The 25963-nt window shown below is 43.6% G+C and overlaps 4 protein-coding genes across 4 annotated transcripts; 2 read left to right on the forward strand and 2 right to left on the reverse strand.

Annotated features, from left to right (window-relative positions):
• Nucleotides 1-76: 76 nt before the first annotated feature.
• psmc3 (proteasome 26S subunit, ATPase 3) lies at nucleotides 77-4345 on the reverse strand. The gene is made up of 2 exons (XM_061814276.1): nucleotides 3352-4345; nucleotides 77-542 (listed from the first exon to the last, which is right to left on the reverse strand). The coding sequence occupies exons 1-2, from the start codon at nucleotides 4294-4296 to the stop codon at nucleotides 204-206; spliced, it is 1284 nt and encodes a 427-aa protein (XP_061670260.1). The 5' UTR covers nucleotides 4297-4345; the 3' UTR covers nucleotides 77-203.
• On the forward strand, nucleotides 4327-11184 carry tbp (TATA box binding protein). The gene is made up of 9 exons (XM_061814278.1): nucleotides 4327-4439; nucleotides 6531-6735; nucleotides 7329-7509; nucleotides 7651-7828; nucleotides 9027-9114; nucleotides 9551-9642; nucleotides 9757-9924; nucleotides 10109-10203; nucleotides 10338-11184. The coding sequence occupies exons 2-9, from the start codon at nucleotides 6685-6687 to the stop codon at nucleotides 10415-10417; spliced, it is 933 nt and encodes a 310-aa protein (XP_061670262.1). The 5' UTR covers nucleotides 4327-4439; nucleotides 6531-6684; the 3' UTR covers nucleotides 10418-11184.
• A 1578-nt stretch (nucleotides 11185-12762) lies between these two features.
• On the reverse strand, nucleotides 12763-16810 carry pdcd2 (programmed cell death 2). Its single transcript, XM_061814277.1, has 7 exons — nucleotides 16513-16810; nucleotides 15254-15362; nucleotides 15107-15163; nucleotides 13794-14129; nucleotides 13389-13489; nucleotides 13205-13318; nucleotides 12763-13115 (listed from the first exon to the last, which is right to left on the reverse strand). The coding sequence occupies exons 1-7, from the start codon at nucleotides 16690-16692 to the stop codon at nucleotides 12936-12938; spliced, it is 1077 nt and encodes a 358-aa protein (XP_061670261.1). The 5' UTR covers nucleotides 16693-16810; the 3' UTR covers nucleotides 12763-12935.
• A 924-nt stretch (nucleotides 16811-17734) lies between these two features.
• rhoua (ras homolog family member Ua) lies at nucleotides 17735-25631 on the forward strand. Its single transcript, XM_061814279.1, has 4 exons — nucleotides 17735-18394; nucleotides 20878-20936; nucleotides 21651-21839; nucleotides 22243-25631. The coding sequence occupies exons 1-4, from the start codon at nucleotides 18142-18144 to the stop codon at nucleotides 22525-22527; spliced, it is 786 nt and encodes a 261-aa protein (XP_061670263.1). The 5' UTR covers nucleotides 17735-18141; the 3' UTR covers nucleotides 22528-25631.
• Nucleotides 25632-25963: the final 332 nt, after the last annotated feature.

Consider the following 25963-nt stretch of genomic DNA (forward strand, 5'->3'; position numbering starts at 1 on the left):
GACAAATTGAGTCATTTTCCACGCTAAGTGCTTATTACATGTGAATGGAGTACTTGCGTCACAACTACATTGGTAGAAAATATGAAGGAACAAAATTATTTGTTTTCATGTCTTTTTTATTAACTCAATGGAAATCTGCTGTGACAAGCGTAGAGAATGCCACAACTATTTTCACCGATCACAAACACGAACCCGCAGTGTCCTCATGCGTAGTACTGCAGATTGGCCTTCTTCTTGGCTTGTACCTCCAGGATTCCCTCCATGTAATCCTCGTGGTTCAGCTCTGTTGCTCCACGCCGGAGCGCGATCATGCCCGCCTCCACGCACACGGCTTTGCACTGGGCGCCGTTGAAGTCGTCGGTGCAGCGCGCCAGCTCTTCGTAGTTGACGTCGGGGCTGACGTTCATCTTGCGGGAGTGAATCTGCATAATGCGTGCTCTGGCCTCCTCGTTTGGCATGGGGAACTCGATCTTCCTGTCCAGACGACCTGAACGCAGCAGCGCCGGGTCCAAGATGTCCACTCTGTTGGTGGCAGCAATCACCTGCAAAAGTGGCCAAAATCATGTCATTATCCATCTATAACTATCAACTACTTTTAAGTAGCTAAAAGCTAACAGGGCATTCATATTGAGAGGTTTCTTTGTATTTAGATACCGCATACACTACTATCTGTGTAAATAGGAAGGTAGTACAGTAACTGGTCCAAGGAGGTATATGAGATTTTTTACATGTAAAATGGGGGTGGGGGGGGATAAAAAGTCTGCATACAGGGTTTTGTGATATTTTTAAAAAATGAAACTAAGAAAAATTATTTCAAAACATTTTCCATCGTTAATGTGACCTATGATATAAATACCGTGATTTCCGGCCTATAAACCGCAACTTTTTTAACACACTTTCAACCCTGCGGTTTATGCGGTGATGCGGGTAATTTGTGCATTTTTTTTTTCTAACGGCCGCTACGGGGTACTCGAGCAGAAAAGGTAAGAATGAGACCGAATATATGTGCCGAGGAAGTGACTTTTACCGGTCCGGCGCTGTTAACGCTGCATTAACGTGTAACTGCCGGGTCTCTGGATTTTTACCAGTATGTTTATTTTAACCGGCCCTGTTAGCACGGCGCAAGTGTTAGCGGGGCGACACTAGTGTTAATCTCTCTGTGTACCGTCTTTGTAAATATCCCGTGTATCGCTGTCGATTTCAATGTGGGCACTTGCGATTTTTACATGGCTGCGGCCTATGTATGTACCAAATGGTACTCCTTTACAAATGTACTGGGTGAGGCTTGTAACCAGGTGTGCCAGAATCAGGACACACCTGCTGCATATAAAGTGCCTCTGTGATTGTGCCAAACATCTTTTTGGAATAAAGTCCAATAACGTCATTGGGTTAGAACAAAATCTTCCAGACACATGTTGGAAAATGTGAATATCGTTCGATGACACCAAGAATGATTTTTTTTTTTAATTGGCATGTGTAAATACCCAAAATGTGCACTGTGATGGTTTTTTAAAAATAAAAACAACATGCAAGCCATTAATTTATATTTTATATATGATGGGTTTGAAATTATCCATCCATCTATTATCTACTGCTTTTCCAGGTTGGGTCACAGGGAAGTAGCTTCAGCAGGGATACCCAGACTTCCCTTTCCCCAGCCACTTCTTCCAGCTCTTCTGGAGGGATCCCGAGGCAATCCCAAGCCAGCCAAGAGACATAGTCTCTCCAGCGTGTCCTGGATCATCCACGGGGTCCCTTTTCGGTGGAACATGCCCCAGTGAGGCGTCCAGGAGGCATCCGAATCCGATGCCCCAGCCAACTCATCTGGCTCCTCTCAATGCAGAGGAGCATCGGTTCGACACTAAGCCCGCCCGGATGAACGAGGTTCTCACCCTATCTCTAAGGGAGAGCTCAGACATCCTCCAGAGGAAACTCATTTTGGCCGCTTGTATCCGGGATCTTGTTCTTCGGTCAGGACCCACAGCTCATGCCCATAGGTGAGGGTAGGAACGTAGAGGTAGATTGACTGGTAAATTGAGAGCTTCGCCTTCCGACTAAGCTCTCTCTTTACAACAACGGACCGATACAAAGTCCACATGACTGTAGACGCTGCACCGATCCATCTGTCGATCTCCCAGTCCATTCTTTACTCACTGCAGAACAAGACCCCAACACACTTGAACTCCTCCACTTGGGCAAGGATCTCATCCCCGACCTGGAGAGGGCACGCCACCCTTTTCTGACTGAGGACCATAGTCTCGGATTTGGAGGTGCTGATTCTCATCCCAGCCGCTTCACACTTGGCTGCGAATCGCTCCAGTGAGAACTGGAGATCACTGCTTGATGAAGCCAACAGAACCAAATCATCTGCAAAAAGCAGAGATGCGATGCTGAGGCCACCAAACCGGACACCCTCTACGCCTCGGTTGCGCCGAGAAATTCTGTCCATAAAAGTTCTGAACAAAATCGGTGACAAAGGGGAGCCTTGGTGGAGTCCAACTCTCACCGGAAACGAGTCCGAGTTATTGCCAGCAATGCGGACCAAACTCTGACAGCGGTTGTACGGGGACCGAACAGCTCGTATCAGGAGGTTTGGTACCCCATACTGGCGAAGAACCCCGCACCGGAGTGCCCGAGGGACACAGTCGAATGCCTTCTCGAAGTCCACAAAACACATGTAGACTGGTTGGGGGAACTGCCATGCAACCTCGAGGATCCTGCCGAGGGTGTAGAGCTGGTCCACTGTGGGTTTCAAATTATATTAAACTGTTTTGGCATCATAGTTTATGGGAACTATTAATGCCACGATTTCTAAACTTTTTTAGGGTTGAGGCAAGTGCATTTTTCCGCCATTTGCAAGAGGGCTCGGTGCCTACTGCAACAATTTTCCCAGGACTAAATTTTGGAGGCACCTTTTCTTTTGGATTGTGCTGTTGACTTTTTGAATGAACACCACGTTTGCTAAATACTTAAGAAATTCCCGACCAAGTGTTTCTTCCAAAGTAATGGATGGGATCACATGTATGCCATGCCGCAAGGAGAGCATTTAAAGTAAACGTCACTGACATATTTTAAGTGATCATCTTAAAATGTTCACAGTTAAAAAGATTTGTAGGAGAGAGAGTTGTATGTTGATATTTGTTTCCTAAATTAATAAATCACTCTTGAGAAGTACTGTGTTATTTCATGAACATTATACATGTCTTCACACCATTGATTTCAAAGTGTGTATCAAAACTGCTTTCACACAAATCAGTAACAAAGAACCTTGCTCACGGTTTTAAAAAAAAAAAAAAACACACAAAGTGATCCCAGATTTAAAGACCAGTTTACTTTTTGGAGTAGCATTACCTTGACTTGCATGTTGGGTTGAAATCCATCCAGCTGATTGAGAAGCTCCAGCATGGTCCTCTGCACCTCCCTGTCTCCCGCTTTCTCGCTGTCAAATCTCTTGGTACCGATGGCATCCAGCTCATCGATGAAGATGATGGACGGGGCTTTCTCTTTGGCCAGGGCGAAGGCATCTCTCACCAATTTGGCTCCATCGCCGATGAACATCTGCACTAGCTGTGGTCCAGCCAACTTCAGGAAAGTAGCTTTTGTCTGAGCGGCGCAGGCCCTGGCTAGGAGGGTCTTCCCCGTTCCCGGTGGTCCGTACATCAGGACTCCCTTTGGTGGCTGGATGCCCAGGTTTTCGAACTTTTCTTTGTGGTTCATGGGCAGCACGATTGCCTCCACCAGCTCCTGGATCTGCTTGTCCAGCCCTCCGATGTCGCTGTATTGCTCTGTGGGTCGCTCGTCAACCTCCATCGCCTTGACTCGGGAGTCATACTCGGTGGGTAAAGTCTCCAGGATCAGGTAGGAGTCTTTGTTGACACCCACCAGGTCTCCGGGCTTCAGCTTCTCGGCGTCCACCAGCCCGATTACCGGCAAGAAGTATGTCTGCCGAGTAGAGGTCTTGATGACAGCGCATTTTCCCTTCCTCTGGGAATCCAGGTCCACATTCGCCCCGTCTTCCTCTTGGTCATTGGGATCCACATCGAGCAGCTCTATCACGTTCGACACGAGATACGGCAGGGTTTTGTTCACCTTTATCTTCTCCGTGTTTTCCTTGATTTTATCCTTCATTGCTTGAAGTTCGTGGGTCACCCTCAGAACCTCGCTCTTCATGATCTTTATCTCACTGTCGAGGAGTCGAGTTCGCTGAACTATCTCCTCCGAAGACATTTTTAACACTTCTTCCCCGATTCCATCTTCCACTTCGTCCCAAACTGACTTGTCACTTAGCGACGCCATCTTGAGTCTCTCTGCCGTAACCTATGACACCGGAAACTAAACTTTGCTGTTCCGGAAAATACAGCGGCGCAAGACTTAATGTATATATCTATGGGAATGACACAAACTGCAAGCTGAAGACGCTATTGTTGCATATCGCCTCTGTAAGTTGGCAGTGGTACGTTTGGTTCGTCTCACGATTTTATTAAGGCCCATGTTTGTTTTTCTGTGGGTTGTGCCTGCAGTATGTTTGTTGTCGTGAGTCGCGTTAGCGCACGTTGCTAACAGTATCTCGGCGGATAGCTACCTCCACCTGACCGGTGTCAGCATACAATGTTGATTTTTTTTTTCCTTTTTTAATGCCATACTGTACATACATACGACCTAAAAGTTAATGTAATTAAAACTAGCCCGAGCGTTCGAATCCAAATTCTACCACAATTCAGAGCTTTCTTAGGTTGGCAGGCGCCGCTGAAATGTTCTAGTGTTGTTATCACACAAAGTAAAAGTACAGCACTATGTACAGTACTTGAATAGAAGTAGAGATTCATGTGTGAAAAAGTGATAAAAGTAGAATTACTGAATTCAACTGCTGTAGAGGTGAAGTAAAGCAAAGACGCTGAAAATCTACTAGAGCAAAAAAATGTATTTAACAAAAAAGCAAGCAACTGTTGCCTTAACTATTTAAAACGTTTTCCCTTAATTCGCTAATTACCAACTCCAACAGTTTTTTTTTTTCAGATTAAATGAACAATTTTACATCTTTATGTTTTTTTTTTTAGGGCGGCACGGTGGACCAAATGGTAAAAACATTGGCCTCACAGTTCTGAGGACCCGGGTTCAATCCCAGGCCCGCCTGTGTGGAGTTTGCATGGTCTCCCCATGCCTGCATGGGTTTTCTCTGGGCTCTCCGCTTTCCTCGCACATCCTAAAAACATGCAACATTAATTGGACACTCTAAATTGCCCCTAGGTGTGATTGTGATCGTGGCTGTTTGTCTCTATGTGCCCTGCGATTGGCTGGCAACCAGTTCAGAGTGTTGCTGGGATAGGCTTCAGCATTCCGCGCAACCCGTGTGAGGATAAGTGGCAAAGAAAAGGGATGGATTGATGGATCGATGCTTTTTTTTAAAGAAATCGTGCAATCATCGACCAAGTTTGAAAACACAGTCAGCCAATTTTGACAAAATATGGAGGAGGAAGTAAAGATCTGTTTTCAAAAATTAGGAATTGAAGTTAAAAAAAAAACAGAAATTGAAAAATGTACAGTAGGGATGAGGGACTACCATTCCATCCATCCATTTTCAGAGTTGCTTATCCTCACAAGGGTTGTGTGAGTGCTGGAGCCTATCTAAACTATCATCGGGCTGGAGGCGGGGTCCACCCTGAACTGGTTGCCAGCCAATCACAGGGCACATAGAAATTTAGAGCGTTCGATTAATGCATGTCTTTGGGATGTAGGAGGAAACCGGAGTGCCTGGAGAACACCCACGCAGGCATGGGAGAACATACAAACTCCACACAGGCGCGGCCAGGATTTATACCCCGGTCCACAGAACTGTGAGGCCAACACTCCAAACAGTTGCGCCACCCGGCGACTACCATATTGACTCAAAAGTATTTCAATGTATTGGGTAGTCGTGCAGAGTGTCAATATTAATCGACTGATTCGGCAGTACAGAAGTCAGTGCTAAACTGTGGTGGTTTGACACTGGCAAATCACCATGAGCGTCAAAAAAGTGATGCATTGGTTATTAGAAATCGGTTTGTGCGTTCCTGACAACACACGCACCCTCCAAAATGGTTGGATACTGCGTTTTCGGGTAGGACAGGCTATGCAGATTTAACAAGCTGACCATCCCAAACATGTTTCACTAGGATATTGATAAGTGAGGGTTAGTGGGTTTAATATTCTTTTCCTGTCTTAAAGCAGTGTGGTACGTTCTGCCGGAATACAGCAGCCAATGATACTACAGTGGGCTGCGTCCTGCCAGAAATGATCATGGGATTTATAATAACATGTCAGAAACGAAGAGTTGTCTTTTTATTCACAATTATGTTTTTCGTGCTTATTGAAATTTAATTCATCATAGTTGTATTATGTACTATGACTAGTACTTGAATGAATACTCGAACTGGTATCGGTCTGAGGAAAAAATGCCATTAAGCATACCTAAGGTACAGAAATGAAGAATTTGCACATTATTTCTTCCCATCCCAGTTTATAATTGTTTTTTATCAAACATATTTATGCAGGGTTTAAGAGTCACAGAAAAGAGCCAAGAGGACAAGGAGCCAGAAACGTTTCTCCTGCTAACAAGCCACTGGACACGCAACTGTTGAGCGTTTGCCACACAAGCTACCAGGCTGGTGTGTGAATTTCTGCTGGCTTGGGTGACTTGTTAAGGCAATGGATCAGAACAACAGCATACCAGCCTTTCAGGGCCTGGCCTCACCTCAGGTAACACTCACACAATTACACTTGAAAAGATATTATCTCAAAAGCCATAGCTAACATACAATATTGCTCACACACACTGTACATTTCCTGACGCATGTGCCAGCTTTCCTAGCCTGGGTAAAGGAATTCTTTTCAATTTCCAACGCTATGTAGGATTTCCTCAGAAAATCCCAGTGAATAATCTTAATTCCTGCTTCCCTGACAGTGTTATATATCATATCATTGCAGCATTCACTGGAAATTAGAACCCAAATAATAAAGTTATTACCTGAATACTGATAACTGAGCAGTGATCATTAGCGTTCTTAATAGAGAATTTTTCGTTCAGCCCCTTTACTGGATCCCACTAGCTTGTGGTAATGTAATAATACTGAGGATGGTTGATCACCGGAATACATGCTTTGTCCTTGAAAACATGTCCAGATTAATGGATGTATTGGCAGATGTGGAGTACATAAAAATATCACTTCATTGACGGACATCAGATAAAGTTCATGCTAAATTCGGTTGATGTTCAAAACAGTAGGATTTGCGGTCTTTAGCATAATCTTAGCTCCATTTGTCATAAATGTTTTTTTTTTTTTTTTTGGTAGGGTGCCATGACGCCAGGAATGCCAATTTTCAGTCCCATGATGCCATACGGTTCAGGGCTGACACCTCAGCCTGTTCAGAACACAAACAGTTTGTCTATACTGGAGGAGCAGCAGCGGCAACAGCAGCAGCAGCAGCAGCAACAACAACAACAAGCGCAACAAGCACAGCAGGCAAATCCAGGTACATGTGATCATTTTGACCATTCCCTTAAAGATGTGCACTTCTTTAGTTAACCATCCAATGAACATGAAGAATAGAAATATTTATTTGTACTTATGTTAAGAGGGGTTCAGAATACTGAGAAGAGAAACTGTTTTCCAGGCCTTCCAGGGACCTCGGGGCAGACTCCTCAACTCTTCCATTCCCAAGCAGTCACAGGTTCAACAACCACAGCGCTGCCAGGGAACACCCCACTCTACAACACGCCACTGACCCCCATGACCCCCATCACACCAGCCACGCCAGCCTCTGAGAGCTCCGGAATAGTTCCACAGCTACAGTAGGTATCAAAATTAAGTGTAAGAATTGAGGGCCGTATCTAAAATTTCATGTACCGTATTTTCCAGATTACAAGTCGCAACACCCGTAAAATCCATAAAAAGTGTGTGATATATACTTATACTTATAAGTCGAATTTTGGGGTAAATTTTATTTGATAGAATCCAACACCAAGAACAGACATGTCATTTAAAATTTAGATGACAAACAATTTAAAATGAAAATAGTGGCAACAACAGGCTCAGCGGTATGATTACGTTACATGACTCAACTGAGAACGTGCCTAGTATGTTAACATAACATATGAGGAGTTATTCCGATAACTATACCATAAATAACTTATGGAGAAGTTTAGCAAAATCATCCGTGTCACTCCAAATACCCGGTAACTGAAATCCAATGAAATCTTCTCTTCTAAACAAGTCCGCCAACTCCAGAGGGAGACGAGGCGCCACTCCCTCTTCTACGTCGCTTACGTCAGACTCATTGTCAGTGGGAGTTAAAACTAGCCTATTCCAGCCTTTCTGAATCCCGACGGGATGGTTTTGGTTGTCACGGAAGCCCATACTTTGTCAAGCCATCCAATGATTTCCCAGAAAGTTTCACAGCGGATTCACCCGGAAGCTGTGCTCTCCATCCGTCATCAGTTACACGGGCCTAGAGCGCCCTCTTATGGTTGTCAGTGTGAAAATAACAGGTAAGTGACTCGAAAAATATATGGATGGATGTAATAAAGTGTTAATAATTTCACGTACAAGTCGCTCTGGAGAATAAGTCGCACCCCCGGCTAAACTATGGAAAAAAAAAAACTGCGACCTATAGTCCGTAAAATACTGTATGCATTTTGGAAATATCTACTTTCAGTTGCATATGAGTTAAATATGTGTACATCACTAACATTCCATAAACATAGAGGCCCTGTAGCTCAGTGGTTAGAGCACTGGTTTGATAAACCAGGGGTTGTGGGTTCGTATCCCACTGGGGCCTCCACTCCCTGAGAAGGGTTGCGTCAGGAAGGGCATCCGGCGTAAAAATTGTGCCAAACATATGTGCGTTCATCTGAGATGACACGCTGTGGCGACCCCGAAAGGGACAAGCCGAAAGAAACTTACTTACTAACATTCCATAAACATAAAAACCAAATATTATCTGTGCGCTTCTTAAGCTCCAACCGTTTTTTTTCCTCTCGTTGTCATCAGAAATATCGTGTCAACTGTAAATCTAGGCTGTAAACTGGATTTGAAGACCATCGCACTGCGGGCCAGGAATGCAGAATACAACCCAAAGGTAAATCTGCTTTCGAGATTGCGCCATAGTGCTTCCCTACCTTTGTTACGTAAGAAAAAACTGTCAAATGTACATTGAAATAATCACATCCTGTCTGAATTGACTTCCAAATGTATGTATCCAGTGTGAAATCTGGGCCTATTTAATTGATGTCAAAGCATGGATTTTAAAAGGTGAATAGAGAGGTTAATTGGACCATCCCCCATCTACTGGGCTTTTGTTATAGAGCACTTAACTGCAGCCTTGACAAAGTGCCGTAAATAAACTTGAGGCTGTGTTCATGCCATACAAAACGTAAGGCTGTGTCACACTACAAGCACATTATAGAGCAAATAGATACAGTAGGAGATCATGGCAAACTGGTCGGGAATCACTGGGGGTACACAAATGCGCGTAATAGCACATTTGCCGACATTGTTGAAATTCTTTGTTTTAGCGTTTTGCTGCAGTTATCATGAGAATACGAGAACCCCGCACCACAGCTCTGATTTTCAGCTCTGGGAAGATGGTTTGCACAGGAGCAAAGAGGTTAGGAGAGAGTCTCTATTGAAATGAAACCATGACCTTCACCTGAATCTGATTCATTTTCTTTTTTTTCATTACCATTGTTGTGTGTGTGTAAAACTGCTGTTCTATTCTTAGCGAGGAGCAGTCCCGGTTAGCGGCCAGGAAATACGCTCGTGTTGTGCAAAAGCTCGGTTTCCCTGCCAAGTTTTTGGACTTCAAGATCCAGAATATGGTGGGCAGCTGCGACGTGAAGTTCCCCATTCGTCTGGAAGGCTTAGTACTCACACATCAACAGTTCAGCAGGTACGTTAATGTCAAACATGGGAAATAGATGACAGAATTATTTAGCAAAGCCTCACAATACTGAATCATCCAACGGGCAAATCTAACTGATTAAGACTTAATTGTTGAAGCGTTTGTTCATTTATTATCACCGAGGATTATTTGCTGTGAGCCTTTTTTAACTACTCACATAAATTTGTTGCAGTTATGAACCTGAGCTGTTTCCAGGGTTGATTTACAGAATGATCAAACCGAGAATTGTCTTGCTCATCTTTGTTTCCGGGAAGGTCGTCTTAACAGGTAAGATCCGGTTTTTCATTTCGAAAGGATGCAAGCTCATATGAGCAGGCTCGTACGCTCCGCTGGAGATTTATTTGAAAAAGATGGTTAAAGTGTTCCTCTATGTCAAATAGTTTTTTTCTGCATTTGTCAAGGTGCCAAGGTCAGAGGTGAAATCTATGAAGCGTTTGAGAACATCTACCCAATCCTGAAAGGTTTCCGAAAAACGACGTAGAACGTCGAGTGCCCCGACTTTTACTTTTTCTTTTCTTCTTCTGACATGGCTGACTTTTGAGTTGACTTTTTTTTTTTTAAATAATTCTATTTCCAAATACCTGTTTTTATGATACGCATCCCCTCTTAAATCTACCAGTTTTAAAGAGTTTTCCAAACCCTTGTACACAAGTCTGAAGGAAAATGTGATTTTGTTTTTTGCCTTCAACCAGTTTTAAATAGTTTTATACATTGCTTTTTTTTTTTTTTTTTTTTTAGTAATGTAAAAAGTAAAGTCATTTCTTGTTTCCTTTTTATGCTTATGTTTCAGTCTGTGATGTATAGTTGCTGGATTTGATGTTAATTTGGAAAAGTCCTACGAAATTGTTCAATATCTGTCAAGTCATTTAACTAAAACCACCAAAAGTTACAATTTAAATGTTTTTTTTGTTTTGTTTTTAATGCTTTTGACTGATCGTCTGGTGGTTTTGGTGATGTACAGAAATCTTTCCAGGTCGCCTGTTCCTGTCCAGCCCAAACATCACCTTTTTCTTTCTTGGTCTATTTTAAGACGTATCGGGGGGCACTCACACAGTATATTATACTGTGAGTAGTCTGCTTCTACTTCATGTGAGCGCCCTCTCTTAAAATGTTAGCACCTTGTTTTTTTTAGTTTTTATTTTATAACCGGTCAATTTTCTCAATGTTTTTTGGAATTGTTTCATTTAAAATCAAAAATATTATATTGAAATTTGCCCAGGTACATTACAATAAATCTGTACATACTGACTCGTGAAAGAATTTCTTTTTATATTTCAACAGAACACATCGGTTTTTGTTTTTTTTTTAAATCATGGTGAGCAAGTCCTCGCTGAGCAGTAAGCAGGTGAGCTACAGTAAAGTTATGTATCTTAACTAGGATGTAAATGCATATTGTGTAAAGTGAAGGTCTTGTGTTCTTTTCACTAAACATTAACTTAAATTGAACAAACAGTACGGGGAACTCGCAACATAAGCACTGTAAACCATTTGAGAAAGACATTCACAGGAGTAGAAAGGCACGAGTGCTGCTTACTTACTACCATGTCATAGTTGGACACACAGAAGGTACAGAGAATAATCCAGGAATAAATGTTTGAACAAACCTGATGCACGCCTATTTAAAATTTACCAAGCAAAAGGCCAGTGGAGCGATCGCTTCATTTCAGGTAGGAATTATTCTTAATCTCAAATTACATAGCATTTATAATGCCAAATTGACTCATTTGAGAACAATGGGTATTTAAAAAAACAAAATAAACCGTCCGTCACAGCAGAGGTTAACGTGTGGCCGAATACGCTTCCGCGTTCACGAGCCGTCTCCCCGTCACTATGTGGGATTTGTTCTTGATTGAGAACAGATCCAGCAACATAGTAATTGTATGCATCCAGACTTTTATACGCTTTCAAACTTTTCCATATAAATCTCGATGACTTACTCAGCAGATACATGTGTATATCCAGTTGTCCAAGACAAGAGGAAGCGAATTAACAGTCCATTTTTTTATCAGCAACAACATAAACTTCAGCATTAAATATCGGTCCTTCAATGCCAAGTGTCTCTAATGTTTCCACGTACCTCCGTTTATTATCACCTTCAAAATGTTTAACGGTATCGGCCAAAACTCTGGGCATTGTGCTATAAGACATTTTCGTTTTGTCTCAACGAACTCAGCATTGCACAATGCTTTGTTTGACCGGCAATATGGCGACATAAACAAAAGTCACATGATTTTATGATAGGTGCACAAGCTCTATAACTAACGTCAACTAATGCAGTACAAAAGTGTCAATTACGGTAAATAGAGTACTTTCATGAAACCCCACGAATATAAATGGAAAAACACTCATATATTGTTAGTCATAACCCACATACTCCTTTTCCTTTTTTGTTTACTGCCTGGGACCCACCAATAATGAATCCATCCATCCATTTTCTGAGCCGGTCATCCTGACGAGGGTCACGGGAGGAGTGTCAGCAGTCATCAGGCAGCAGACGGGGTACACCCTGAACTGGTTGCCAGGCAATCGCAAGGCACATGGAGACAGACCACAATCACACCTACAGGCAATTTAGTCTCCAATGAATGCATGTTTTTGGGACATGGGAGGAAACCGCAGAGCCCGGAGAAAATCCATGCAGAAATGGGGAGAACATGCACACTCCACACAGGTAGGCCGGAAGTTGAACCCCAGTCCTCAGAACTCTGCGGCCAACACTTTACAGCTGCCCCAACGTGCCACCCGTAATGAATCCATAAGCCACTATTGGGTCCCAACCCACCAGGTGAGCATCACCGGTCTATCACTAACATCTATCTTACAAAATTAATGAAAAACAGTAACACACCAGTTTATTACACGTTCATTACATTGTGGTGACGTCAGTATTGTCATAAACTAAGGATCCCTATATTGTATCTGTAGACAAATACGTTTAAGTGAAAGGAAAATAAGGCAGTTGTAAAAATAAAAATGTACATTTGCCAAAGCACGAGATGTCATGGTCGCTCAATTGGACCTTGCTGGTCTGAACTGAAGTCCTGCTTCCAAATGAACTCAAGGCAGTATTGGTCGTCATGGTTACAGCTGACCGAACAGGTATATATAGCCAGAGTTCCCCAATCAATACTGGCACCTGTGGAGTCCACACGTAGACTGTTCAACAGCTGGGGCATCACCTTGACAAGTGCACACAACCCGAGGGTGAGGGGTTTGAAGCGGCATAAGAATATATATACATATTTTTTTACATTAAAGACAAACAAACCTGAAATTCAAAAGTTCTCTTGGCGCCACACTTGCATGCTGGGATATCTGGATCTGAAGGGATGCGCTGCGAAGAAACCCACAAAGGAGAGCCACCCCGACTGTAGCGCAACACCTGTGCAGACAGCAAACGGTGACAAAACTGGGACGTTTGTCCACCGTCAACATTGCAGAGTGCTTTCGACCTGCTGTGGCTCGGGTGCAATCTTCTTTTTGAAGCGCTGGAACAGTTTGTTGTCCTCGGTCTCGTGCATAGCCATCTCCTCCAAGTCCGTTTCTGCTAGCACTAAAAAAAAAAAAGTTTCTTTGGAATATGTAAGAAAAGTATTATTTACATCACTGAAAATGATCATGGCTCAAGAAACAGTGTTTAGTACATAGGAAATAGATTATTGCCATAAATTGAAATTTGCTTTGTATTGCAGTAGTTTAAAAAACAAACACCTGATCATAAATTTCAATCCATTTATTTTCTTAGCCGCTTATCCTCACAAGGGTTGCTGGAGCCTATCCCAGACAATGACTACAGTATAGCACATTTTTAAAATACTGCGACAAATTTAGAATGATCAGACGATTGAAGTGTTTACTTTCGACTAAGGAGGAACAGTCTGCACTGTCGTCAACGACGGCCGTCTCGTCATTTTCTTCGCCACCCTCGCCACGGTCCTCCTCTTCCTCCGCCTCGGTTAAAAGCTCAAACTCCGGGAAAAGAAACCCAGAGGCCTCGGGTTCTTTTGGACCGCCGCACTCCTTCTTGTGAACGTGCTTCCAGTGGAGCGTCTGGTGGTGCTTGCCGCAGTACGTGACGGCGTGGCAGCGGGAGCAGGCTTTGTTGCCGGGGCAACCGCACACCCAGCACAATTTAACTCCGGACACGGGCAGCACGCGCTGGTCCGGGTCCAAGTCTGTAGGGGGTTCATCTTCTGGAGATGGGCAGGAGAAGAGGAGGGATAACATAGATGATTCCCATATTTCCTCAAACAATAGCCATCTCTCTAATAATCATGTCCCGCCCAGGGCCCGGGGTACCGGATTCAGTCAATCAGGCGCATCTTTCTTGCAAGGTGGATATGTTATTTTCAATTTGGTAAAAAATCTGTACCAAAATTGCAATTTTCTATAGTTTTTTTTTTTAGAAGTACTGCAAACATTTTCCATCCATTCATTTTTGTTGCAGCTTATCCTCACGAGGGTCGTGGGGAGTGCTGGAGCCTATACCAGCAGGAGGCGGGGTACACCCTGAACTGGTCGCCAGCCAATCGCAGGGCACATGGAGACAAACAGCCACACACACAATCACACCTAGGGGCAATTTAGAGTGTCCAATTAATGTTGCACATTTTTGGAATGTGGTAGGAGACCGGAGTGCCCGGAGAAAACCCACACAGGCATGAGAACATGCAAAGTCCACACAGGCGGGGCTGGGATTTGAACCCCCGGTCCTCACAACTGTGAGGCCAACACTTTACCGGCTGCCCCACCGTGCCGCCTGCAAATATTTTCTTCCCACCAAATATTTTAACATAAATTAAACAACAGTATTTAGATTTGATTGTCGATATTTTCCGTGGGTGCTGATTTCAAATATATTCATCATAACAATGAAATGTATGGGCAGTTGTGTCTATGTCCTACGATGAGGTGATTATTACACATTTATTAAGCTTTCATAGTCATAACAACAATGTGGCCTAGGCAATTGGGGTAAGGGATAGGGTAAAAATGTCATTGGGGAAATAACTAACCTGATCCATTTTTTCCCCGCGGAAATAAGGTATGTTCTGACAAAGAAAATTTGTTTCAAATAATTTGTCATAACATTTCTCTCAGATGGCCATGAATAATGCAATATTCCAGTTTTAAAAACACACAATAGACTTTGCGATTACAATTCACAAACCTGGCGGGGGCTCATACGAATAGAACTCATTCCTCCGTGGCAGCTGACTTCTGAAAACTACACGCCAAAAAAAAAAAAAAAAAACATATTGCGGTCATTGCTCTGAGAGGAGATCATAAAGGAAGCCTCACCGTCGCGTCCACGTACCTTTCACACACTGGTTGTCATTGTGAGCATAACACTCTGCCGTTTTGCAACAAAACACAAAGAGGGTTCGGTGGAAACTGCGGTCCTGGCCGGAGATTGGAGCGTACACCTGAAGAAAAGAGTGACGTCATTTCAACGATAAAGCACGCTGGTGCCTCGGTTCTCGACCACAATCCGTTCCAGGAGGCCGGTTGAAAAGTGAAACGTTCGCAAACCGAAGCGCGTTTTCCCATTACATTTAATGGAAAGTCAAATAATGTGTTCTCAGCCTAAAAAAAAAAAAAAGGAGTGTTTGGGTCAACTGGTTGCGTCGCGCGCATTACGTCGTTTCCGTTTTTTTTTTTTCGGGGGTGCGTTCGAAAGCACAATAACAAATCGTCGTGGGTCAGCTTGTCGGGGCGTTCGAATTCCAATTTTCATTTGAAAATCAAAGCAAAAAAATCCCGAAATTTTCATTCGAAAACCGATTTGTACGACAAACAGAGACGTTCGAAAACCGAGGTACCGCTGTAATGATCGAGTGAATCCCTAATACAGTGGGTGCCGTTTGGAAGAGACTCATGCGGAAAAAAACATTTTCTCACATTTAGCTACAATGTATTAAAACACTTGTGAATTTTTGGAGTCCCTTCTTTTGTTCAAAGCAAATATTAAACGTTACAGCTAATGTTCAATTAAAAATGACAGATACCTACATGTGGTGGCACAGTGGTATATTTGATAAGAGCATAGGCGTCACAGTTTTGAGGACCAGGTTTCAAATCCCAGTCCCGCGTGTGTGGAGTTTCCATGTTCTTCCCACACCTGCATTGGTTTTCCCACATCCCAGAAGCATGTTAATATTTTAATAATAATTAAATTGTCCTTAGGAGTGATTGAGAGTGCGACTGTTGTTAGTCTCTACGTGCCCTGCGATTGGCTGGTGACCACTAGAGGGTGTACCCTGCCTCCTACCCGAAAATAGCTGGGATAGGATCCAGCACTCCCGTGATCCTTGTGAGCATAAGCGGCTCAGAAAATTGGTGGATATTCAAGATGACAAATATTTGTTGTATATGTACAAAAAGGTGACTCAAATATTCATTTTTAGATGTAGTTTGAAGCTAAATGTGACAAAAAATTATGCTATTTTTTTAAGCTTGAATCGCTTGATAAACAATTTTTGCGGTTTTGCTTGAAATCCGACGTGAAATTTTAATAAAATGTCCCCACGGGCGACTTGAATGCACTTGATCCGCCGCCGAAACTGAGTAACTAACCTGCAGAAGAAAAGCCATCGGCAGGCGGCATGTCTCGCACTCCAGTCGGGAGAGCGAAGGCGGACCTCGCTGGCAAAGCCACGCCGGTTTTCCGCCGACTTTACTCGGGAACTGCGGCGAGCGGAGCCTCCAAGGCTCCGCGTCGTCCAGAAAACCCAAGACGACCTCCGATGAACACATGTTGTCTACATGCGATCTTATATACAAACATAATAATAAAAACAGCTGCGAGACACAACACCTCGCTCGTCAACACATGCGTGGGCCAATGCGGAAATACGTCCGTGTAGAAACACTGGTTAAAAAAAAATCAGTTCTGCTATCAAAACTTTTGGCTTTGCTTAGTATCGCATACTATAAAACGTAATTTCATTAGATAATGATATAATTTACTAATAATGAAAATTTAGACTGATTGTGGTGATAGTTATCAAGTTAATTTGTTTCAAGGAATTATTTCGTTTCAGGTGTGTATGACCCGTTGAATTGAGAGCAATTTAATCAAATTCGATTGAATTAAATTCAATATTTATCCTTCGTCGTTTAACAACAAGTGAGTAATTCACAAAAAGTGCATGCAGTAATTGTTACTAAACTTGCGAAATTAGTGTTTTGGGCACAATATTTAGTGAGTTTTCTGATTGCTCTGGTGTAAGAGAAACTAAAAAAAAACAGATAAAGTAGGATGGATTCTACCTTTATTATTATGCGGCTTCTAACCAGAAATAGCACAGTGGGGGGCAACAGTCAAATTTATAAGTAACAATTTGTTGCTATTTTGTAAACTTTTGCCCCGAAGTAAATATGTGCTTCCAACCCGCAAAAGTTGTAAAAATCTATGATAAAACGAGTGCCTTGTGCTGGTTTCCACTTTAACAAATACTGTACAAAAAAAAAGTAATTTTGAGGGGAAAAAACATTTGAGAACCATAACAACCAAAAGTGTTTTCTCACTACTCTTTTTAAATGAATTATAGTTTACATTCAATAGAGACAAGATTTCACAGATATTTTTTTAACACCTATGCGTGTTAAAAAAATACCTCCGTATTTAAACTTTAAAATGCATCCAGGTCCTTCTTAATTGATTACGATGTAAAAAGGGAAGTTTCTTTTGGCTTGGCCCGTGAGGTGAAATTGTTAAAAAAAAGGGGGGGGGGGGCAAATCATAGAACACAAATAAGGTGACAGGGGGAAAGTGTTACCCAATAAAGTCCCTCTTCTCTCTCTCTCTCTCTCTCTCTCTCTCTCTCTCTCTCTCTCTCTCTCTCTCTCTCTCTCTCTCTCCCACTCTCTCTCCCGGTCCACACACCCACGGAGTGATGTCATGTGAAAGGGAGTTCAGTTTGGGGGCTGTGGATCCTGGATCTGACCGACACTTCCACAGAATGTCTTCTCTTTCGAATCCACACTGACTTTTTCAAGAAGTCACAATGTAGCTTCAAACGGACTCGTTGCCCTTCCGCGACCAGGAGTAGTTTTGAGGCTGTCCTCGCACAAGCCACGGAAAGTTAAACAAGAGTAGATAGTCAACGCGCCCCCGCCCGGAAGATAGCAAAAAAAAAAAAAAAAATGGTCCAAGGGAGAAGTGGCCGTCGCCCCGGCACTCACTCTTCGTAGGGCGGCTGCATGTCTCCCTCTTGGCCGTGCCAGATGCCTGCGAAGACAGCGCCCGTGTCTCCTGCTCCGCCCGTCCCGCCGAGGAGGCTCAGGGGTCGGGATGGGGGCTCGAGCAAGGCGCGGCGCGCCGGAGCGGTGGAGAGGCGGGTGAAGTGCGTCCTGGTCGGGGACGGAGCTGTGGGCAAAACCAGCCTGGTGGTCAGCTACACCACCAACGGCTACCCCACCGAATATGTCCCCACTGCGTTTGACAACTTCTCGGGTAAGAACGATGGCTCGAGCTCCCGCTGTCCACTTGAACCTGCTAAGAAAAAGAACTTTCGTGTTGACATAGTCGGAACACAAACTGCTGATGTATAATCTTCAACTTTTTCTGCTACCAGTACTGAATATCTGCTCTATTTTAACTTATATATATATATATATATATATAAATAATATTATTATTTTAACTTATATATATATATGGAGGTACGGTAAACTGTGGCGTCTCACAGTTCAAAGGACCAGGGTTCAATCCCCGCCCCCGCCTGTGTGGAGTTTGCATGTTCTCCCTGTGCCTGCGTGGGTTTCCTCCGGGTAGTCCAGCCGGTTTCCTCCCACATCCCCAAAACATGCAACATTAATTGGACACTCTAAATTGCCCCAAGGTGTGATTGTGAGGGCGACTGTATGGCTCCATGTGCCCTGCGATTGGCTGGCAACCAGTTGAGAGTGTACCCCGCCCCGTGCCCGTTGACAGCTGGGATAGGCTCCAGCACTCCCCCCAAGTGGGGATGAGCAGCAAAGAAAGTAGATGGATATATATACTGTATATATGTTATAGAGTGGTTTGCTTGCATACAATTGATTTCATTGCCCGTGTAAATTTGCGTTACATGTTTAATGTTATTTTTCATCGTTTTAACAAATCGATTGCTCGTCTTCTTTTTACTCTTTGAACTATTTTATGATTTTAAAGGCAAAGCTCTGTTGCATGTGCTTGAAATTGATTTTGCTCATTCAATAATGTGGGCGATTGTCTTGTCAAAATTGCTGGATTTGCATGTTTCCTGTCGAAATGGACATGAAGTGCGGCATTGAGCAGCTGAGCCTGCCCTCGTATTGCGCAGTCCCGCACTAACTGGTTGATGAGGCTTGTAATTGCAAAGTGCCCGTCTCTCCTCACGTATCCAATATAATGCTTTCAGACACTTTTCATGGTAAAATTCCATAATCATCTGAATGTGTTTAGTATTTGTGCGAACTATTTAGTCTCCGGCAGCGTGGTGAATAACTGATTAGCACATCCGCCTCACAGTTCTGAGGACCCGCGTTCAAATCTGGCCCCCCCTGTGCACGGTTTGCACGTTCTCCCCGTGCCTGCGTGGGTTTACTCTGGCCACTCCGGATTCCTCCCACATTCCAAAAACATGCATCATATGTTAATTGAAGACTAGAAATTGCCTGTAGGTGTGAATGTGGGTTGGAATTGTTACTTGTTTATCTGTGGCCTGCGATTGGCTGGCGACCAGTTCAGGGTTTTGCCCGCTTCTTGTCCACCACGACGCAACCCTAGTGAGGATAAGCGGTACAATGGATGGATAGATGCATAATCTGTAAATAAAGCACAAGGCGAGGCAGGCAGTACTTGGGATCACAAAGGCAGAATTACCATTAGGCAACCAAATGAGGCCCATATAACTCACAAAAATGGATGAATATAGTTTTCTTCAATTTCAATCAAATATTACCATCCATCCATCCACTGTCTGAGCTGCTCATCCTCACAAGGGTCACGGGAGTGCTGGAGCCTTCACCGGCTAACTTCTGGCAAAAGGTGAACTACGCCCTGAAGTGGTCACCAGTCAGTCGCAGGGCACACATCAACCCACTTAAAAACATCAAATTATGTTATATTTTTTGCTCATTTCGACTGCTCCTCCTCCCTTTTCATGCAATGGAATGTTCCATCTTCCTCCTGCGTATGTGTCAACTTAATCAGGAACAGGATACAAACTTGTTGGCACGAATTTGAAAGTTTGCTCCGAATAAAAGCTGAGCAATATTATATACATCTAGACAAAATTTTCTCAAAAAGCGAGGTCCTATTCAAAATGTGATTTAATTAATAATTGAGACCAATGCTGTAGATGAAACAATGCTTCACAGATCAGGTCTGAAAATACCAATTTACCAAGTTTTAATGTCATGCGAACTTACATGCAAATATGCGGACCTGTTTGCCTCATAAATTAGTAAATATGAATCTAATGGGGCGGCACGGTGGATAAACTGGCCTCACAGTTCTGAGGAACCGAGTTGGATCCTGACCCCACCTGTGTGGAGTTTGCATGTTCTCCCCGTGCCTGCGTGGGTTTTCTCCGGGCACTCCGGTTTCCTCCCACATCCCAAACACATGCAACATCAGTTGGACACTAAATTGCCCCTAGGTGTGATTGTGAAGGCGACTGTTTGTATCCATGTCCCCTGCGATTGGCTGGCAACCAATTCAGGGTGTACCCCGCCTCCTGCTCGTTGACAGCTGGGATAGGCTCCAGCGCTCTCCGTGACCCTCGTGAGGATAACCGGCGAAGAAAATGGATGGATGAATCAAATGCCAGTGGATCACTAGCGATGATCAAGAGCGCATGTGAAAGGACGGTTTTACCCTCTGAGTGGAAATATTTTGACAGTATCGTGTGAATACAAGTACTATTTGGTATTTCATACAATGTGTATGTGTATGTGTGTTTGTGGATACAGCGGTGGTATCAGTGGACGGGCAGCCAGTCAAACTTCAACTGTGTGACACAGCTGGGCAGGTAATGAATGTCAACATACACACACACGTGCACACGCATGCATCCTGTAGCTTTATTTGTAATCAAGACAATGCCCCTGACACTGAGAGGAAAACCCCAATCCGTCTGTGTTTTGTTCCCAAGCCGGTCTAAACTCATCGTTTTTCCTCTATTTTCCTGCCGTCTTCGAATTTCTTGTGACCGTATTTGTTAACACTTGCACGCGCCTTTCAAGTTTTAACACGGCGTGAGAAGTCGCGGGGGTTTGAGCGTTGGTCTTTTCTCAAGAAACCAGCTGACGATGTGCGCTTTTGCCGGGAAATCGTTGTCAGGCCTGGCGTTTGCAGCTGTTTTCCTGAAATCAAGTATCAAGTAGCCTCGTAGCATGCCAAGTATTCGTTGTGATTAGCTCAAAGAGGAGCTGCGCTCATCTTCATTATCCTCCCTATCGGTGCGATCCACCATGACCACTGCATGGACAAAAAGGGAGGATAAAATGTGATTTTAATCACACTTATGTCAGGAGGTTTGATCGAGCTGTAAGGAGCAATAGACCACACCTCTTTCTCAAATATCAAATGAGGAAGCTCATCCTCCTCCTTCTCACCTTATTCCGCTTCCTCCATATGTTCCTGCGATTTCCTCTCCTTTTCCAAACACCCCCAAAACTACTACGGCACTCTTGTGTGACCTCTCGGTGACGCCGTACTGGTGTGCCTCCCCCCCCACCCCCAGGATGAGTTTGACAGGCTGCGTCCGCTCTGTTACACCAGCGCGGACGTCTTCCTGCTGTGCTTCAGCGTCGTCAGCCCCGTCTCCTTCCAGAACATCCCCGAGAAGTGGATCAGCGAGATCCGGAGGCATGCTCCCTTCGCGCCGCTGGTTCTCGTTGGGACTCAGTGTGACCTCCGGGAAGACGTCAAGGTTGGGCCGCCATTTTCATTGAACGTCAAGTTGACGAAATTGAAACTACGCACCTTACGCTGTTTACTTGTAATGTTAGGCCGAGGAACCTGTGTGTAATATTCGTGAACACTAGACACAAAAATATCCAAATTGTCGGCATTCGCATCGAATTTCTGGATGAACGGAAAATGCACCATAAACTTTTTTGACCTTCTTTAAACTTTTGAATGCACATGTCAAACTTTTTGATGTTTCAGTACCTTTTTACTCGGCTTTACACGATCAGAATTTGCATTAACTGGGAAAAATTACACTATAATCCAATTTAGGTTCATCTTGAAATTTCCCCAGAAAGTTAAATAGCTGTTGTGAGTAGTGTACTGTACAGAAAATTATGGGAATTTTATTTTATTTTTTACAGATTTTGATAGATCTAGCGAAGTACAGAGAGAGACCCGTGGACCCAGCGGATGCAATGGATTGTGCGGCTGAGATTGGCGCCGTGGCCTACGTGGAGTGCTCGTCGCTAACCCAGAAGAACCTGAAAGAAGTGTTTGACACGGCCATACTGGCCAGCCTGCAGAGCCACAGCTCCCAGAAGCATTCCAGAGGGAAGCAGAAACGTCGGACAAAGCAAATGCAGACGCCTGACAAGATGAAGAGTTTGTCCAAGTCGTGGTGGAAAAGGTACTGCTGTGTGGCGTGAAGCACTCCAGACTGCTGTCCCGGAACACTTGGACTCCAACCCGGACTCTCTGCTCTCATTTAACCGAGTCTGAGTCAAACCTTTTCCTGGATGGAAACCAAATTTACATTTGTCTTATCACGTGAAACCGGACGAGCACCGAAAAATACCAAGAGGACATTTGCATGACTGAATTGACTCAATCAAACTTCAGCAAGAGCTATTGTTGGGAAGTACTGGGATTGACTTCTCGAAGCAGTAGACAGATGACAGATGAGGCGGATTTGAACTAGAAGAGTAATGTTGAAAGATTCTCTTCCTGCACTTGATAGTGGGGAGTCTCTTTTGAACCCTCTTCCACCACTTGAGTATGTTTACATAGTGTTGGAGCTCAATCCAGTTATCTGGTTGGTCCGTCTGAAACTGGACATTTCTAACAGGGATCGTACCAAATAGAAGTTTTTGAAAGTAAATGGGTTTGGACCAAAGTCAGGCGCACAGTTCCTGTTTTTGTCTCTGAAATGGACTACAAGAAACCAAAAACCAATGTTAAATGCTAAAAGTGGTTGTTGCGCCACATATGGTAGTTGAATGGAATGTTGAAGAAAATCAAGAAAATGCTCATCCAAGAGATAATAATCAGTCTTATCGTGTTACGGGAAGTTAACGGCGTAGCTGCATCTGCACTGAGGATATCGAGTGTGTGTCTCGTGAAGAGAACCGTAAATCTTCTCATTTTTGGCGTTGCGCTTGACCGTGACGCGCATCCATTTCCCGATTTAGGTGTTTTGCGTCTCATGAGGTCATCGCTTATTTTCAGTTGCCAGGTGCAGACTTGCTGAGGCTTTCTTTATCTGTACTGTATGAACAAAAAGTATGCGGACGTTCCGCAGACAGAAAGCGGACACAGGAGAACATATGGAGTTAGTCTCTTCGCGACTATACAACTTCGACCTTTCCGGAAGACTTTTTGAAAGATGTAGGAGTGGATTTTTGTTTTTGTCCGTTCATCCAGCTGCGATATCATCGATGTTGGACCGGAGAGAGGGACTGATGGCTCACAATCTCTGCTGTAGTTCATCCAAGTAGTGTTTGATGGAGTGAGGTTGCGCAGTTGAGAACTTGCTTGTACAGGGAGTCCTTGGGTTAAGACAGTCTCGACCTAAGACGTTTCGACTTTAAAACGCCCGTCACCTGTCCGCCATTTTGTCTGGCTAATGCTTGTCTGTGTTTGCGCGCTGGGAGTATCGTCAGGTTTTTCGCCCTCCTTTTTAGACATTATGGCCCCAAAGAAGAAAGGCGTGTCTTTTAGCAACGCTTCCGCAGCCAAAAGAAAATGAATTGCCATGGAAACGAAGCTCAAGATCATAAAAAGATTGGAGAAAGGAGAGACAGCAACACCAGCAAGGCGTCAGTCGGTCGACCGTGGCGACAATTATTAAAAACAAAGCCTGTATTTTAGCACATGTGATGAATGGTTCCGTTCCTATGTCGGATACAATGATCACAAAACGAGGTTCTTTGATACTTATCGAGATGGAGAGGATCGAGGACCAGGTTCCTTCGCAAGAGCTAAGCACAGCCTCCCATTCTTCTTGTCCATCCACCTCTCAGCATTAATGCCAAGTACATCATTGTGTTTATTTCAATGTATTTGTTTTTTTTTTATACAAAGTGTTTTGATGTAAATTCTGACTTTAATGGTGGAATCCGACTTAAGTCGAAATTCGAGCTAAGTCGCTACTGTAGGAACAGATCTCAGTCGTAGACCGAGGACTCCCTGTAGAGCATGCCATCATCCATGTCTACAACAGAGATGACGACTACTTCGTAGCTTCTTATGCAACCAAGACGCACTGAAATATAAAAGTGTGCATCATCCACACCTTCCTCTGCGCGTTGTCGTTACCGAAGTCCGATCACGAGCCAGTAATTGTATCTTTTCTCCAAGGTCCATTTGTAAGAACAGGTCTTTGTGTTTCGTGTGTCAGCATCAGCAAGGGATAAGGGTGTGAGCAAGTTTGTATTATGGAAAGATTTTGGAGTGACAACACAAGTTAGAAGGCAAGCGGCCCGACCTATGAATATTGTTTATGTGTCTTTTAAGATAATATATATACGTATTGTGTCTCCTGACATTTTTTTTTTTGTATCGGCAGCACCAACAACAACGAAAAAAAGTGCCTGTTAAGACCTTTTCTTAACATAGGCCAACCAGTTTGGTCACAAGATGTAAATCAATATTTACACAAGCAAGTTTCAATTTGAGTATCAAGCCGTGATTCTATCGTCGCGATTGTTTGGTCATTCAGATGTTCCAGCTGCGAATGAATGGATCCTCTGTGTCCGTCTTGATAGCGGCGCATTGTTTGGCGGCGGGGAAAGGGCACACAAAGAGGCCTGTCTCGCGGTCTGTGTGCAGATTCGCAGGGTGACGGCTCACGGAAGTAGGCCAAAGGTCACAGAGACCCTCATCTTGGTTGACGGTTTCGCCTGTCAGCTTTTTACAATTTTTTTTTTTTCTGTTTGTGTTGATGATTTAAAGAGAGACCTGTAATGTTGTGGTCATTTTAACTGATGATTTTTTTAGCATTTAAACAACCAAACAAACAGCTCACATGGTTCGCACAACTCTCATAAAGGCTCTGATTGACCTTTGTGGATACAATTATGATATTTCAATGTCGATTACTTTTTAATTTGTCTCTCCAAATAGGATTACACTAACAGACAAGTGTCCTTTGAAGTACTTTGTTGCTATTGGTGTATAAAAATCTGTGTTTTCCGCTCTAATTTCTCTTCTAACAAAATGAATTATGTCTCATAGACGTGAACATGTTTTAGCAAATTTTTTTTTTCGCAATGAGATCAGTAAATCTCATTAATACCGAAACAGGCCTCCTCAATCGGTGCTTTATTAAGACCGAGATCCCCCAAAGTCCAAGTGACCTCCTTGAACTCCATGTACAGATTGTGTGTGGTTTTTTTTTTTATCATGTGAGCAGTCAGCAACAAATAGAACTTGTTGCTGCGGTTGTTTGATCCCATTTTTTTTTGGACTTAAATCAAAGAGGACATTTGTACAAAAGCTTTATATTTTGAGAAATAAAGGACATTTGCTGTAATACATTCTTGGTTTTGAGGCTCTATAGTTGCATGGGGCAGGACGGTGGATATGTTGGTAAAGCGTTGGCCTCACAGTTCTAAGGACTCAGGTTCAATCCCGGCCCCGCATGTGTGAAGTTTGCATGTTCTCCCCATGCCGGTGCGGGTTTTCTCCGGGTTTCCTCCCACATCCCAAAAACATGCAACATTAATTGGAGACTCTAAATTGCCCATAGGTGTGATTGTGAGTTCAACAGTTTGTCTCGAGGAAATGGATGGATGGATAGATGCATGGATACATGGACACTGCGTGAGTGTGTCTTACGTTGGGTTGCGTTCACAACAATTTCCC

Source organism: Syngnathoides biaculeatus, chromosome 3 (assembly GCF_019802595.1).
Source record: "Syngnathoides biaculeatus isolate LvHL_M chromosome 3, ASM1980259v1, whole genome shotgun sequence".
Taxonomy (NCBI): Eukaryota; Metazoa; Chordata; class Actinopteri; order Syngnathiformes; family Syngnathidae; genus Syngnathoides; species Syngnathoides biaculeatus.

Coding starts and splice junctions, on each gene's coding strand:
- rhoua (XM_061814279.1), top strand. CDS start 18,142: ATGTCTCCCTCTTGGCCGTGCCAGATGCCTGCGAAGACAGCGCCCGTG. Junction 20,937..21,650: donor TGTGTGACACAGCTGGGCAG/GTAATGAATGTC, acceptor CCCCACCCCCAG/GATGAGTTTGACAGGCTGCG. Junction 21,840..22,242: donor ACCTCCGGGAAGACGTCAAG/GTTGGGCCGCCA, acceptor TATTTTTTACAG/ATTTTGATAGATCTAGCGAA.
- tbp (XM_061814278.1), top strand. CDS start 6,685: ATGGATCAGAACAACAGCATACCAGCCTTTCAGGGCCTGGCCTCACCT. Junction 9,643..9,756: donor GTTTGCACAGGAGCAAAGAG/GTTAGGAGAGAG, acceptor TTCTATTCTTAG/CGAGGAGCAGTCCCGGTTAG. Junction 9,925..10,108: donor ACACATCAACAGTTCAGCAG/GTACGTTAATGT, acceptor AATTTGTTGCAG/TTATGAACCTGAGCTGTTTC.
- psmc3 (XM_061814276.1), bottom strand. CDS start 4,296: ATGGCGTCGCTAAGTGACAAGTCAGTTTGGGACGAAGTGGAAGATGGA. Junction 543..3,351: donor AACCCAACATGCAAGTCAAG/GTAATGCTACTC, acceptor CCACTTTTGCAG/GTGATTGCTGCCACCAACAG.
- pdcd2 (XM_061814277.1), bottom strand. CDS start 16,692: ATGTGTTCATCGGAGGTCGTCTTGGGTTTTCTGGACGACGCGGAGCCT. Junction 13,319..13,388: donor TTGCACCCGAGCCACAGCAG/GTCGAAAGCACT, acceptor CTGTCTGCACAG/GTGTTGCGCTACAGTCGGGG. Junction 13,116..13,204: donor AGAGAACTTTTGAATTTCAG/GTTTGTTTGTCT, acceptor GCACTTGTCAAG/GTGATGCCCCAGCTGTTGAA.